The sequence below is a fragment of the Schistocerca piceifrons genome, chromosome X (genome assembly GCF_021461385.2).
Source record: "Schistocerca piceifrons isolate TAMUIC-IGC-003096 chromosome X, iqSchPice1.1, whole genome shotgun sequence".
Classification (NCBI taxonomy): domain Eukaryota; kingdom Metazoa; phylum Arthropoda; class Insecta; order Orthoptera; family Acrididae; genus Schistocerca; species Schistocerca piceifrons.
In genome coordinates, this window is record NC_060149.1 from 400,000,930 (window position 1) to 400,016,971 (window position 16,042).

Below are 16,042 nucleotides of genomic sequence, written 5' to 3' on the forward strand. Positions count from 1 at the left end.
GTGTTCAATAGGATTCAGGTCAGGACTCTGTGCAGGCCAGTCTATTACAGGGATGTTTTTGTCATGTAACTACTCCGCCACAGGCCATGCATTATGAATAGGTGCTCGATCGTGTTGAAAGATGCAATCGCCATCCCTGAATTACTCTTCAACAGTGGAAAGCAAGAAGGTGCTTAAAACATCAATGTAGCCTGTGCTGTGATAGTGCCACGCAAAACAAGGGGTGCAAACCCCCTCCATGAAACGCCATAACACCACCGTCTCCAAATTTTACTGTTGGCACTACACACGCTGGCAGGTGACATTTACTGGGCATTTGCATACCCACACCCTGCCATCGGATCGCCACATTGTGTACCATGATTCATCACTCCACAATGGTTTTTCATTGTTCAATCGTCCAAGGTTTACTCCTTACACCAAGCGAGGCATATTTTGGCATTTACCAGCATGGTGTGTGGCTTATGAGCAGGTGCTAGGCCATGAAATCAAAGTTTTCTCACCTCCCACGTGACTGTCATAGTACTTGCAGTGGATCCTGACACAGTTAGGAATTCCTGTGTGATGGTCTGGATAGACGTCTGCCTATTACATATTACGACCCTCTTCAACTGTCAGCAGTCTCTGTTAGTCAACAGACAAGGTCGGCCTGTACGCTTTTGTGCTGTATGTGTCGGTTCATGTTTTCATTTCACTATCACATTAGAAACAGGGACGTGGAAATCTCGTCAACAGACATATGACGCAAGTGGCACCCAATCACCTGACTATGTTCGAAGTCTGTGAGTTCTGCGGAGTGCCCCTTTCTGCTGTCACATTATCTAATGACTACTGGGGTCGCTGATATGGGGTACATGGCAATAGGTGGCAGCACAATACACCTAATATGAAAAACATATGTTTTGGGGGGTGTCTGGATCCTTTTGATCACATAATGTATCAACAGTGCGCCCTGGAGTTTACAGAAACTTTGAGACATAATATGTTGGCCAATATTTTCTTGAAAAAAAAAAATAAAATAAAATGTGATCATTGTATAAAGGTTTTTGCAGTCTTCAGTGAAATAATAATAATAATAATAATAATAATAAAAATAAAACCCGTGGAGGCCCGGGAAAAGAATAGGCCTCCGGTATGTTCTGCCAGTTGTAAAAGGCGACAAAAAGAACAAACCACTAATAGGGCTAACCACCGTTTTAGTGTGATTAGTTGGTTCAGGACAGAACTAAAGAAGCCTCGGACAAGCGCCATCATGGTCGGGGACGACGCTTGAACCCTATGCCCGACCACAATGGTAACGACACTGCTAGCCAACTGGAAAATGATTCAAATCCAAATAGAGGTGTTTTGCAGGATATGCTACCTACAACCACCCTAGAAGGAAAACAAAGACAGAGGATGAGATGGTCAGATGAAGTTAATCGACACCTCATGTTCTGTTATTACCAAGCAACATATCTAGGAACCAACACAACTGCATACAGATCACAAGTATACACAACGTTTATTACCAGATACCCAGAATTAAAATTTTTAACAGAACACTGACTAGCTGATCAGATCCGTGTAATAATAAAAAATAACAGGATACCCCAGTCAGAATTAGAAAACATCAAACAACAAGTACAACAAATACTGGAACAAAATAATGTGCAATCAGAAGAAGAAGAAAATACAGTAATGGACTCAAACATCCCAGAGCAAACAAGCGAAGAACAACACACATCAATTAAACAGTCAGAGGAAAACGAAATCTTAAGACAGCCACCAGAACAAGCACAAATAGAACACGAAGTGACACACATGTTAGATATAGAAGAAAAATTTCAGCTGACATATATAGAATACAAAGACACAAATACTGACATTAGACCATTCTTGCATAGACCGCCAAATAACCCACAAGTCGAAACAACAATAAAAACTATCAACACAATCATACACAACAAAATAAATGAAAACACAACTATGGAAGAGTTACAACTACTGGTTTATATAGGAGCACTCACTACACTAAATATACACACTAGGCAGAGATCAGAACCAACCAACACACAGAAGAAACCCACAAAACCAGCATGGCAACACAGGCTACAGATCAGAATAGAAAAACTGAGAAAAGACATCGGACAGCTAACACAATTTATAAGAAATGAAATGTCAGAAAAAAAAAATGAAAAAGGTTAGGTAAAATCTCACAACAAGAAGTGATAGAGCAATTAGATCAAAAGAAGCAGAAATTACAAGCATTGGCCAAACGACTTAGAAGATACAAAAAAAGTGAAAATAGAAGGAAACGAAACCAAACATTCAACACAAACCAAAATAAATTTTACCAGACAATAGACAACACACACATTAAAATAGACAATCCACCAAACATAACAGACATGGAACACTTCTGGAGCAACATATGGTCAAACCCAGTACAACATAACAGGCATGCACGGTGGATACAAGCAGAAACAGATACGTACAAGATGATACCACAAATGTCTGAAGTGATAATTTTGCAACATGAAGTCACCCAAGCAATTAATTCTACTCACAATTGGAAAGCCCCTGGAAAAGATAAAATAGCAAATTTCTGGCTAAAGAAATTCACCTCAACGCATTCACATCTAACTAAATTATTTAACAGTTACATTGCAGACCCATACACATTCCCTGATACACTTACACATGGAATAATTTATCTGAAACCTAAAGATCAAGCAGACACAGCAAACCCAGCTAAATATCGCCCCATAACATGCCTACCAACAATATACAAAATATTAACTTCAGTCATTACACAGAAATTAACGACACATACAACACAGAACAAAATTATAAATGAAGAACAAAAAGGCTGTTGCAAAGGAGCACGAGGATGTAAAGAGCAACTGATAATAGATGCAGACGTGACATATCAAGCTAAAACTAAACAAAGGGCGCTACACTATGCATACATTGATTACCAAAAAGCTTTTGATAGTGTACCCCACTCATGGTTGCTACAAATATTGGAAATATACAAAGTAGATCCTAAATTGATACAGTTCCTAAACATAGTAATGAAAAATTGGAAATCACACTTAATATCCAAACAAATTCAAATAACATCACATCACAGCCAATACAGATTAAGCGTGGAATATACCAAGGAGACTAAGTCCTTTCTGGTTCTGCCTTGCTCTGAAACCACTATCCAACATGCTAAATAATACAAATTATGGATACAATATTACTGGAACATACCCACACAAAATCACACATCTGCTATACATGGATGATCTAAAACTACTGGCAGCAACAAATCAACAACTCAGCCAATTACTAAAGATAACAAAAGTATTCAGCAATGATATAAATATGGATTTTGGAACAGACAAATGTAAGAAAAGTAGCATAGTCAAGGGAAAACACACTAAACAAGAAGATTACATATTGGATAACCACAGCGACTGCATAGAAGCAATGGGAAAAACAGATGCCTATAAATATCTAGGATACAGACAAAAAATAGGAATAGATAATACTAATATTAAAGAAGAACTAAAAGAAAAATATAGACAAAGACTAACAAAAATACTGAAAACAGAATTGACAGCAAGAAACAAAGCAAAATCTATAAATACTTATGCTATACCAATATTGACCTACTCATTTGGAGTAGTGAAATGGAGTAACACAGACCTAGAAGCACTCAATACACTTACACGATCATAATGCCACGAATATAGAATACATCACATACATTCAGCAACAGAAAGATTCACATTAAGCAGAAAGGAAGGGGGAAGGGGATTTATCGACATAAAAAACCTACATTATGGACAGGTACACAATTTAAGAAAATTCTTTTTAGATCGAGCAGAAACTAGCAAAATACACAAAGCAATCACTCATATAAATACACTCCTGGAAATTGAAATAAGAACACCGTGAATTCATTGTCCCAGGAAGGGGAAACTTTATTGACACATTCCTGGAGTCAGATACATCACATGATCACACTGACAGAACCACAGGCACATAGACACAGGCAACAGAGCATGCACAATGTCGGCACTAGTACAGTGTGTATCCACCTTTCGCAGCAATGCAGGCTGCTATTCTCCCATGGAGACGATCGTAGAGATGCTGGATGTAGTCCTGTGGAACGGCTTGCCATGCCATTTCCACCTGGCGCCTCAGTTGGACCAGCGTTCGTGCTGGACGTGCAGACCGCGTGAGACGACGCTTCATCCAGTCCCAAACATGCTCAACGGGGGACAGATCCGGAGATCTTGCTGGCCAGGGTAGTTGACTTACACCTTCTAGAGCACGTTGGGTGGCACGGGATACATGCGGACGTGCATTGTCCTGTTGGAACAGCAAGTTCTCTTGCCGGTCTAGGAATGGTAGAACGATGGGTTCGATGACGGTTTGGATGTACCGTGCACTATTCAGTGTCCCCTCGATGATCACCAGTGGTGTACGGCCAGTGTAGGAGATCGCTCCCTACACCATGATGCCGGGTGTTGGCCCTGTGTGCCTCGGTCGTATGCAGTCCTGATTGTGGCGCTCACCTGCACGGCGCCAAACACGCATAGGACCATCATTGGCACCAAGGCAGAAGCGACTCTCATCGCTGAAGACGACACGTCTCCATTCGTCCCTCCATTCACGCCTGTCGCGACACCACTGGAGGCGGGCTGCACGATGTTGGGGCGTGAGCGGAAGACGGCCTAACAGTGTGCGGGACCGTAGCCCAGCTTCATGGAGACGGTTGCGAATGGTCCTCTCCGATACCCCAGGAGCAACAGTGTCCCTAATTTGCTGGGAAGTGGCGGTGCGGTCCCCTACGGCACTGCGTAGGATCCTACGGTCTTGGCGTGCATCCGTGCGTCGCTGCGGTCCGGTCCCAGGTCGACGGGCACGTGCACCTTCCGCCGACCACTGGCGACAACGTCGATGTACTGTGGAGACCTCACGCCCCACGTGTTGAGCAATTCGGCGGTACGTCCACCCGGCCTCCCGCATGCCCACTATACGCCCTCGCTCAAAGTCCGTCAACTGCACATACGGTTCACGTCCACGCTGTCGCGGCATGCTACCAGTGTTAAAGACTGCGATGGAGCTCCGTATGCCAAGGCAAACTGGCTGACACTGACGGCGGCGGTGCACAAATGCTGCGCAGCTAGCGCAATTCGACGGCCAACACCGCGGTTCCTGGTGTGTCCGCTGTGCCGTGCGTGTGATCATTGCTTGTACAGCCCTCTCGCAGTGTCCGGAGCAAGTATGGTGGGTCTGACACACCGGTGTCAATGTGTTCTTTTTTCCATTTCCAGGAGTGTACATTGGCTACACCACTGCAATTTCATAACCACTTCTACAACCCTTTAGATCACATAACATCAACAGATACGAAGAAAGTAAATTGGAAAAAGAAAACACTACATGGCAAGCACCCGTATCATCTAACACAGCCACACATCGGTCAAGACGCATCCAACGCATGGCTAAGAAAAGGCAATATATACAGTGAGACAGAAGGATTCATGATTGCAATTCAGGATCAAACAATAAACACCAGATATTACAGCAAGCATATTATTAAAGATCCCAATACTACAACAGATAAATGCAGACTTTGCAAACAACAAATAGAAACAGTAGGTCACATCACAAGCGGGTGTACAATACTAGCAAATACAGAATACCCCAGAAGTCAAGAGAATGTAGCAAAAATAATACATCAACAACTTGCCTTACAACATAAACTTATAAAACAACACGTTCCCACATACAAGTATGCACCACAAAATGTACTGGAGAATGATGAATACAAATTATACTGGAACAGAACCATTATAACAGATAAAACAACACCACATAACAAACCTGACATCATACTCACCAATAAAAAGAAGAAATTAACACAACTAATCGAAATATCCATACCCAATACAACAAATATACAAAAGAAAACAGGAGAAAAAATTGAAAAATACATCCAACTGGCTGAGGAAGTCAAGGACATGTGGCATCAGGATAAAGTTGACATTACACCAATTATACTATCAGCTACAGGAGTCATACCACACAATATCCACCAGTACATCAATGCAATACAGCTACATCCAAACTTATATATACAACTACAGAAATCCGTAATTATTGATACATGTTCAATTACCCGAAAGTTCCTAAATGCAATATAACATATACCGTACAGTTAAAAGGAAGTGACGCTTGATCAAGGTCCGCGTCACTTTCCATTTTTGACCAGACATAATGTCTGAGAAAAGAAAGAAATAATAATAATAAATTCTTGAGTGATTTACATATGGAAAAATCTGAAGCAGTCACCTGAAAATAATCAGCTATTTATATCTACAGAAGTATTTTCGGGGTATGGATTAAGTAACCTAATATAAAGGATAGTTTCCTCTTTTTTGTGGTTCTAGTACTCTGAGGTAAACACATCTGTTAAGCATAATTAAGCATAATCTTTTGGGTTCTGTCTTATCAAAATTTCTTCCGGAGCAGTAACATAAATGATATCATCTGATGAGCAGTACAGTTTTCCTCAGGACCTCTTACAGCAAGTTAATGAAACATGTAAGAAATTAAAGTAGCTTGACGTAAGCATAAGCTTTGGATCCCAAAAGTGACATCTTCTAGCTTTCGCCTGTGACACTTACAGAATTATAGCAACAGCTTGAGATCCTGTGTAAAGAAACCCTTATCAGGTTGGGGAACCTGTGGTAAAGAAACTCACCCATGGCTGCTGTTGCACAGATACGGATGTTGGCTTTCTCACTTTAAAAGAAACCAGCGTTTGTTAAGCCACCACAGGGTGCACGCAATCTCGCGCACACACACATACATGTATACAACTTTTCATATGTACTCTAATCTTCCATATTAACTGCAGACTATGCTAAGACACAGTATGCTATACCTTAAACCAGAATTAAAGTATGGCATGAACGGCATTACACTATAAAAAAGAGATACTAGCCATTCTGCATAACATGAATCCACTCCAAAAAATGTAAGGAAGACTGCTGTAAACTTCACAAAAATTTGCACAATGTGATAATGTTGTAAAACATGCAGGCTATTTATATGATGTGTGCTGCAGCTGTTGTGCAGCAATTTTACTACTGTGACCTCCACTGCATTGGAAATGCACAGTTAAATTATGAAGTTTATAACCAGTTCAATTCTGTGGTTATAGCAGGAAAACAGACTGAAATATGTTACCATTAGTCATTGCAGAAGACATCTTTTTTAAAAAAGTTTTTAGAGTTATTCGCCCTTTCTCACTTCCTAGCCATGAAGACTTTTGATTTTGCCTTCCACAGAGTACTAAAAAATTGTAGAACATAATAAAAGATGTCAGATTTAACTGAGTACCAACGAAATGGCAGACCCTTTTCAATGCGTCTCCACCTTGTCGTTTTTAGGGCCTTATATACTCAGATTGCAAAACCAAATATAGTTTTTGGGTGGTCTAGGACATATTCTTTCCAATGAAAATGATTTAAGAGTTTTCAGAAGGCGAAATGCTACTGACAGACCACAGTGTCACCTTCAACCAACAGCTGTAACTGGATGTAGATATGGAAGGACATGTGGTGAGCACACCAATCTTTTGGTTGCTGCCAGTTTTCCTGATCAAAGCTTTTATTTCTCAACCAAGGAGTTCCTCAATTGGCCTTACAAGGGCCAAGAAAAAAATTGTCATTTTTGCCTCAATTTGTAAAGTGTTGGAAAGCAGTAGATGTATGAAATTTTATGTTCTGAGACCTGGTATTAGTAAGTTATTATGTGCAAAGCTTAGAGTTTATCCTGTTATTACTGCCAGAAATATAAAAACCATCAAAAATCTGGGATAAGGATTCACTGATAGTTTTTACCAATTTATTATCAGCAAATGATAATCGTTTATTTTCAAATGGCCATTTATGTACACTAGTCCATTCAGTCAGCAGTTGGACTCGACAATTTTTGTCCATCAGTATATGTGCTGGAATGAAATTTTCACTCTTCTGCGGAGCGTGCACTGATATGAAACTTCCTGGCAGATTAAAACTGTGTGTCGGACCAAGACTCGAACTTGGGACCTTTGCCTTTTGCGGGCAAGTGCTCTACCAACTGAGCTACCCAAGCATGACTCACGCCCCATCCTCACAGCTTTAATTCTGCCAGTACCTCATCTCCTACCTTCCAAACTTCACAGCTCTCCTGCGAACCTTGCAAAACTCGCTCTCTTGGAAGAAAGGATATTTGCAAAGACATGGCTTTGCCACAGACTGGGGGATGTTTCCAGAATGAAATTTTCACTCTGCAGCGAAGTGTATGCTCATATGAAACTTCCTTTAGTATATGTGCTGTATATCTTGGCACTTCACATGTGGTGTGCTAGAAGTGGAGAGATAGGCAGAATCCTTTTTCATTTGCTCCGAGCATGTGGGAAGTGCTAAGTTACATTGTGTACGGAACAGTGGTTCTTGGTATACTGAAATACTTTCAACAGTATTAGCTTTTGGAACATGGTGCTTCGGTATGTATCTGAAGTATAATTCTTGGCAAAGTACTCGTATTTTATAATGTTTAAAGCACTGTACAAATATACCTGCAAGAATTTACCACACTCCAAAAATGCATCACATAGATCTTTGTCATTATTACAGGAAGTCTCCAGACTTCACAAATCCTGAGATTGTGACAAATAGAAACTGTGTTTTAGCCTCTCTCTAATGATCAACACGATGTCTATTATGGCAAGAGTAAAATCAGTATCCTGTCAGTTCCGGATACTTAATTTTTTTCCCCATCACATGACCACAGGTTTGTATCTCTTTAAAGACTGAGTTCATTGTTACTTTACCAATACTCATCCTGAAGTAGACATTATAACCACATTTCAAAATGCAAAATTTCCACAAAAAATCAGAGTACAAGCATGGGCTTTGATGAAACTTCAGATATGACTCCTGACTTTGAAATTGTACAGGAACATCTGTTTTTCAATGTTTGTATCAGTGCAAGTTGAAAATAGTGTGATGCTTATGCCATGGTAGTTATGGGGTGTAACAAACAAGTGCCACAATGATTTGACAATAGACTTTGATGCCTTAGGTGCTAAGGCGCTTATGCCCTTACCTTGACCCTTCCTTCCTTCCTTCTTTCCTTTCCTTTCCTTTCCTTTCCTTTCCTTTCCTTTCCTTTTCTTGCTGGTGCCCTTTATCCAGCCAATGCTGTGTCAGGACTGATATAGCACATCTCCAGTTTTGTGGGGAACCAACCATACCTGTACGTACACTATTATTATGAGGAGGTTGCCACTCCCAAAGATGTTTTAAAGCTACTGCCAGCCACCCTCCAGGGAGGAATATGTGTATCCCTTCTGGCTCATCCAGTGCATTTGCATGGCTGAAGTAACATTGTGTGGCTGAGGTGGGAACCATTCCAAGGTTTACCTCAGTGGATGTGGAAAATCACCTAAAGATCATGTTCAGGGTGGCCACCACACTGACCCTTGTCGTTAATCTGGGAGGCAAGTTTAATACTGGACCACTGCACCTCTCACCATCCCAGAAGCAGGCATTTTAACGTGTTCAGCTGTCCAGGTGGTTCATCTTGCCACTAAATAGATAAAGTGTGACATGGTCACAATGGAGGGTTCAGTGATCCCGTGTCTGAAACTGTAGAATTCATGTCAGTTTTTGGTTGGAATAATTTTTATATTTAATTTGAATATATTTTCAATCAATTATTGTCAAGAGGTTGATCTATGTTGATAAAATGATATATAAAAATGTAACAATGGAAAGTCCAGGTTGGAATATCAACAATATTATGTAAAGAGCAGTTTGCTACTCACCGTGAAGGTGACACACTGAGTTGCAGACAGGCACATCGAAAAGACTGTTACACATTGAGCTTTTTGCCAGAGCCATCTTCAGAAAAGGAAACACATGCCTACATTCACACAAGTGAGCACATCTGTCACACAGGTGTGCACAACCTGTCTGCAACTCAACATGTCGTTTCTATGGTGAGTAGTGATTTATCCTTTTCATAATATATAAAAATTTAAAATTTTAATGTCATAAAATATAAAATGTGATAAAACTGAAAAACTAAAAATTAAAACTGGGAAGTTGTATGCACACTGTCGGTCACTGAGCCACAGCTTGAAACCTGACTGAAGCAGCCAGGTGAACTTAGCCAGTGGTGATGCCAACAACATTCAAAAATAGTGCTGGTACTGTGCCTGTTCTTAAGTTGGGAAGGTGATTGAAGTATTGTTGAAATAGTCTGCTATACCTTCATTAACACTCTGTATCTTTACATCAAGTTTTCATCTCATTACTAAAGTTTTGAGTCTAAGGCCTCTAACCAGTTCCTTCCTTCTGTGAAGTGAGCTGGATTTTTTCTCTCTATATACATAAGTGGCTTGACAGACAGGGTGAGTAGCAATTTATGGCTGTTTGCTGACGACACAGTGGTATACGGGAAGGTGTCGTTGAGTGACCAGCAATGCTCATGATGACTTGGACAAAATTTCTAATTGGTATGATTAATGGTAGCTTGCTCTAAATGCAGAAAAGTCTAAGTTAATGTGGATGAGTATAAAAGACAACCCTGTAACGTTTGAATACAGCCTTAGTAGGGTGCAGCTTGACACAGTCATTGCGAATAAATACATTGCATAGTGATATGAAATGGGAAGAGCACATCACTTTGATGGTACTGAAGGTGAATGCTTGACTCCGTTTTATTGGGAGAATTTTGGTTAAGTGTAGCTTATTCATAAAGGAGACAGTGTATAGAATGCTAGTGCAACTCATTCTTGAGTTCTGTTGCTGTTGATCAGCAAACACGTATTATGAAGATGCATCATGAAGTCAGATGGGAATCTCTAGAGGAAAGATGATGCTCTTCCTGCAGGGCACTATTGCACAGATTTATTATTATTGCAGAACGATTCTACTGCTGCCAATTTACATTTCATTGAAAGGTCCTGAAGCTAATATGCGAGAAATTAGAGTTTGTATAGAGGCTTTTAGACAGTCTAATTTTTTCCTCACTCTATTTTCAGGTGTAATAGGAGAGGAAATGATTAGTAGTGGTACAAAGTACTTGCTGCAATGCACTGTATGGTGGTTTGTGGCGTGTGTATGTAGTTGTAGATGTTTTGTGTTTGAAATATCAGGAGAAGGAATTAATTATCTACCCCTGCATTTTCAAAACTTCGTTGTTCCTGTTTAAACACTATTTGGTTATTTCTTCTTGTATTTCAGTTAATGCAGTATATTAGAAACATATCTAGTCTCTTTTTGAATTTATTATCCCTTGTGTAGATTGGCTGTTATTCAGTGCAGATACCTAGTTGGTCTTGGATCATATGAACAACTTACTGTTCATTTGTACAGTAAGTGCTTTAGTCATGTAGCATGCTTTTAGAATAATCTTCACATAGGCAATAGATTAATTTACATTTTTCTTCAGTCAACTGCAATGTTCTACTCAACTATGAGAAATTATGATATACATAATTGTTTATTGTAACTGATTCATTTTCAGGACAATGAGCAGCTCGGAGGAGGTTTCTTGGATATCATGGTTTTGCGGGCTTAGAGGAAATGAGTTCTTCTGTGAGGTAAATACTGTAACTTGGCAGGTTAATTATGTAGTACTCATGTGTTCTTGTGTGAACAGATTCTTACTGGGAATGACTGTTTACAGAACAAAGAAAAATTGACACTGCAGTGCATTATTCACTTAACATATAATAAAACTGGAAACTTTAAATCAGAAAATACAAAGGTGTGCTGAAAAGTAATGCCTCTGAATTTTTTATGTGAAAACTCTTAAAGCTTTTTAAATAAAAGAAACATTAACTTTCAATATCTGTATTCTTCCCGTCAACATATTTGCAGCCCTTTGCCAATAGAGGGCTCTGAATTGTAGCATGTAACAGTGTTGTGTAATGTAACTGTGTCAGTTCATGAGAAACAGCATGCTGTATTAATGTTTTGAATTTGAAAGTTCGTACACACATGGAGCAATCTCTCCTCCAACATGAAAATGCCAGACCACACACAAGTGCTGCAACAATCAGATACCTTGCATTCATTGTCGTTGATCATCCTCCATACAGTCCCAGCTTGGCCCCGTCCCATATTTTTCTGTTTCCAAATCATAAAGAACACCTTTGAGGATTTCATTTTGGTAGTGATGAAGCACCACAACAAAGTTAAACATTCTTCAGTGATGGTATCAAGAAACTGTTACCTCGTTGGGAGAAATGTATTTATTGCCAGGGTAACTGTGGAGAAATAAATATATGGACATGAAGAAAAAGGGTGTAGAATGTCAATTCTGTTTATTTAAAAAGCCTTAAGAGTTTTCACAAAAACAATTGGAGAAATTACTCTTCAGCATGCACTCATACATTTATTGGTGTGTAACGTCTGTCAGCTAGAAAGGCTTTTATGAGTCTGTGAGTCACACAGGTTAATAAGAAATCCATGGATAACAGGCAAAAATGTTCGAAATTACATGCTATTTAATATTGTACCACCAATTCTGTGAGTAACACATTTTATCTTGAAGCCAGAGTAGTGATCCTACCACCGTAATAAAACAAAATCCAGTAGTGTTGACGCCTTTCATTTGAATCAGTAATATATTTAAGAATTGTGTTCCCTGAGTGAGTTCCAAATATGGTGTTGGATTCTCTTCTGGAAATGTTATTCTGTATTGAGAGGCAGCTTAGTATTGAGCATGTAATGTTTTCAGCTCCCTTTACAGGGGTTGTACAGTTGAAACCTGTATGTCTGTCACTGTAAATTGTTGACTGCTGCCAAAACAGGTCTGCTGATATTTCAGAGATGTGAGACAGTAATACAGCTTTAGTGCCAGGTGGAACTCACTGTTGATCTCACCAGCAGATGGAACACGTCTCACAATAAGGGAGATATTTGGCATTACAAAAATAAGTTTGTAGAATGTGAGGATACAGCATAAACAAGATGAAATGACAGATCTTTTTCTTCAAAATGAATGTGTGTTTGGTATTATTATGGTACTGTTAATACTGAGCATTATTATGCCTAGCAGCAGTATGGCATTCAGCCATCATGCCTTTCATTGTGTGTGTGTGTGTGTGTGTGTGTGTGTGTGTGTGTTTTGATCCTTCGGTGAGTTCCACACTTCAGATAGCTGGTGCAGGGAGAGGAGTTATTACAGTCCAGGTTTTTCCTCTGGTATGTGGGCAGCATTTCATCTAGATTAGGGAGGACCCTAAACAAGCATTACATTAATCTTCTGGTCACCAGCAAAGATGTGTGCTCTTCTCAGCATGTTGAAGGATGACCTGGGTTTGTGGAAGGCTGGAGTTTACAGAATACCTTGTCAATGTGGCAAAGTCTACATTGGTCAGCCTCCCTGCGGGTCTGGCGGTTAGAACAGGTCAGAGGTATTCCTGCCTGTCGTACGAGGTGACTTAAAGGAGTTTCACACATTTCAGCCTTTATGTGATGGTCCCCTGTAGGGTTTGACTTCCATTCTTCAAAATTTTCCCAAAGAGCGAGCCAAATAGTGAAGGACGCCTTAAAAGGTGCATTGTGTACATTGTGCATTGAGATCTTTAGCCCACTTTCTCTTTGTCGCATTGCAGTCCTGCCCATTCTCCATCTCTTGGGCGAGGACACCTTCCTGGGTGTGTTTTCCACCATGCACGATGCAGTGTCACTTTCTGCGCCAACGATGACAATGGACTTCTTTGCACCTGATATCCAGCACGGTAGACAGTCAGTTGTGGTGGGGCCACAATGTACCCTGTTGGTTGTAGCCCCCTGACCACACAGGGATCGATCTGCTGATGCCTGCGCCGTTAACTCCCCACGTATGCCATGGGGTAGATGCCCATCGCCCTGGGGCATCGGGACTCCCGGCAATGGCCATCTTGCCACGTGGCCTTTGCTGCGGCTGGTGGTGAGGCGCCCCTGGTCGGAGTGGGTGGCATCAGGGTGGATGACACGCAGTGAAGTGTAGTCCATCATCTCTTGCTGGTGGTGAAACACCAGCAGTCTCTAAGCGAAGACGAGCTCAATTCAACGTGCAGAAGTATGACCCCAAATCGCTCCCCTCCCTGGCCACACCATGAGAGGAATGTCAGGCTAAGAATGGCAGCGGATCTTATTTGCCCCGGTACCTTGTATGTTCCAGAGCTGATGGGGAATCTTTCCTGAGAGGTCAAGTTCGGGGAGGTGGAGGGCTTGTCCAAAATGAGATTTGGGTCAGTCTTGATCAAAACAGCATCCTCTGCCTAGTCACGGGAGTTACTCGCTGGCAAATGTTTCTGTAACCATCACGCCCCGTAAGAGCTTAAATATGGTCCAGGGTATCATATTTCACAGAGACCTTCTTTTGCAGTCAGACGATGAGCTGCACGCTAATTTAGAGCGGCGAGGTGTACATTTTGTCTAGCATGTCCATCGGGGTCCGAAGGACAATAAAGTTATCACCAGTGCCTTCATCTTGGCATTTGAGGATGATAAATTGCCCGAGAAGGTCAAGGTGATGTTCTACCGGTGTGATGTGAAGCCCTATATCCCTTCCCCGATGCGGTGCTTTAAGTGCTGGAAGTTCGGCCATATGTCTTCCTGCTGTACTTCCAGAGTCACATGCTGAGATTGTGGATGCCCATATTTTTTGCCTTCATCTTGGCATTTGAGGATGATAAATTGCCCGAGAAGGTCAAGGTGATGTTCTGTCGGTGTGATGTGAAGCCCTATATCCCTTCCCCGATGCGGTGCTTTAAGTGCTGGAAGTTCGGCCATATGTCTTCCTGCTGTACTTCCAGAGTCACATGCTGAGATTGTGGACGCCCATAACATCCCAATACTCCATGTGCCTGGCCTCCCATCTGTGTCAACTGCAGAGAGCACCATTCACCTTGCTCACCTGAATGCAGGATTCTACAGAAAGAAAGGAAAATCGTGGATTACATGACCCTGGACAGACTGACCTATACTGAGGCTAAGAGAAAATTTGAACGCCTGCATCCTGTGAGTATGACATAGTCTTACACCGCCGCTAGAACAGTTCTGGCACCGTCAGCTCCGCCAACCCAGGTCACCTCTCAGAGCCGGAAGACTACACCTGCCCCCTTGACGGTGGGTGGCATTTCCCTCCCTGTTGCTCCTGCACCACCTACTTAGGGGGCAACCCCCCCCCCCCCCCCCCCCCAAACCATTGGGGACATCCGTCCCCACTTCTAAGCCAGAGAAGCGTAAGTCTTCTTCAGCTTCTCTCGCTAGGAAGGGGTCCTTTGGGTCACTCCCTTCCCAGGTTTCTTCTAGTGGGAAATACGGCGCCTATCAGTGGCTGAAGAGCCCAAAACCAGCTGGTCGTAGGGCTTCACGCTCATCCTCAGTTCCGGAGACTGAGCCAGTGAAGTCCTCCCAGCCAGGGAAACCCAAGGAACAGCGAGAGAAATCCAGAAAGAAAACCCCCCTAAGACCAAGGAAATTGTGGTGGCACCCACAAACTGCCTCACTGAATGTTCCATGCATTCCCAGTCTCAAGATGTCTTCCTCCAGTGGAATTGCGGCGGTTTTTTTCCACAGCCTGCCTGAGCTACGGCAACTGTGTTAAGCTTTACACCTGCTATCTGCATTGCCCTCCAGGAAACCTGGTTCCCAGCAATGCGGAACCCTGTCCTCCGCGGCTATAAGGGATATTACAGGAACCATAGGGACTATAATCGAGTGTCAGGTGGAGTTTGCGTTTATGTCCTAAACTCGGTCTGTAGTGAACATGTGCCCCTTCAAACCCCTCTTGAAGCTGTGGCTGTCGGAATAAGGACGACGCAGGAAAAAACTGTCTGCAATGTATATCTTCCTCCAGATGTTGCAGTACCCTTGAATGTATTAGCTGCACTGATTGATCAACTCCCTAAACCTTTCCTCCTCCTGGGAGGTTTTAATGCCCATAACCCCTTGTGGGGTGGTACCATGCTTACTGGCCGAGGCAGAGATGCCGAAACTTT

The 16,042-nt window shown here is 41.8% G+C and overlaps 1 protein-coding gene across 3 annotated transcripts in view; it reads left to right on the forward strand.

The window, feature by feature from the left end:
• The window catches only part of LOC124721259 (casein kinase II subunit beta-like), a 76,613-nt gene that overhangs the window by 7,592 nt on the left and 52,979 nt on the right, over positions 1-16,042 (forward strand). For all 3 annotated transcript variants that reach the window (XM_047246135.1, XM_047246133.1, XM_047246134.1), the window contains one exon: positions 11,569-11,644. In XM_047246135.1, the coding sequence (XP_047102091.1) occupies positions 11,573-11,644 (72 nt within the window). In that variant the 5' untranslated portion in view covers positions 11,569-11,572. The remainder of the gene's footprint in view (positions 1-11,568; positions 11,645-16,042) is intronic.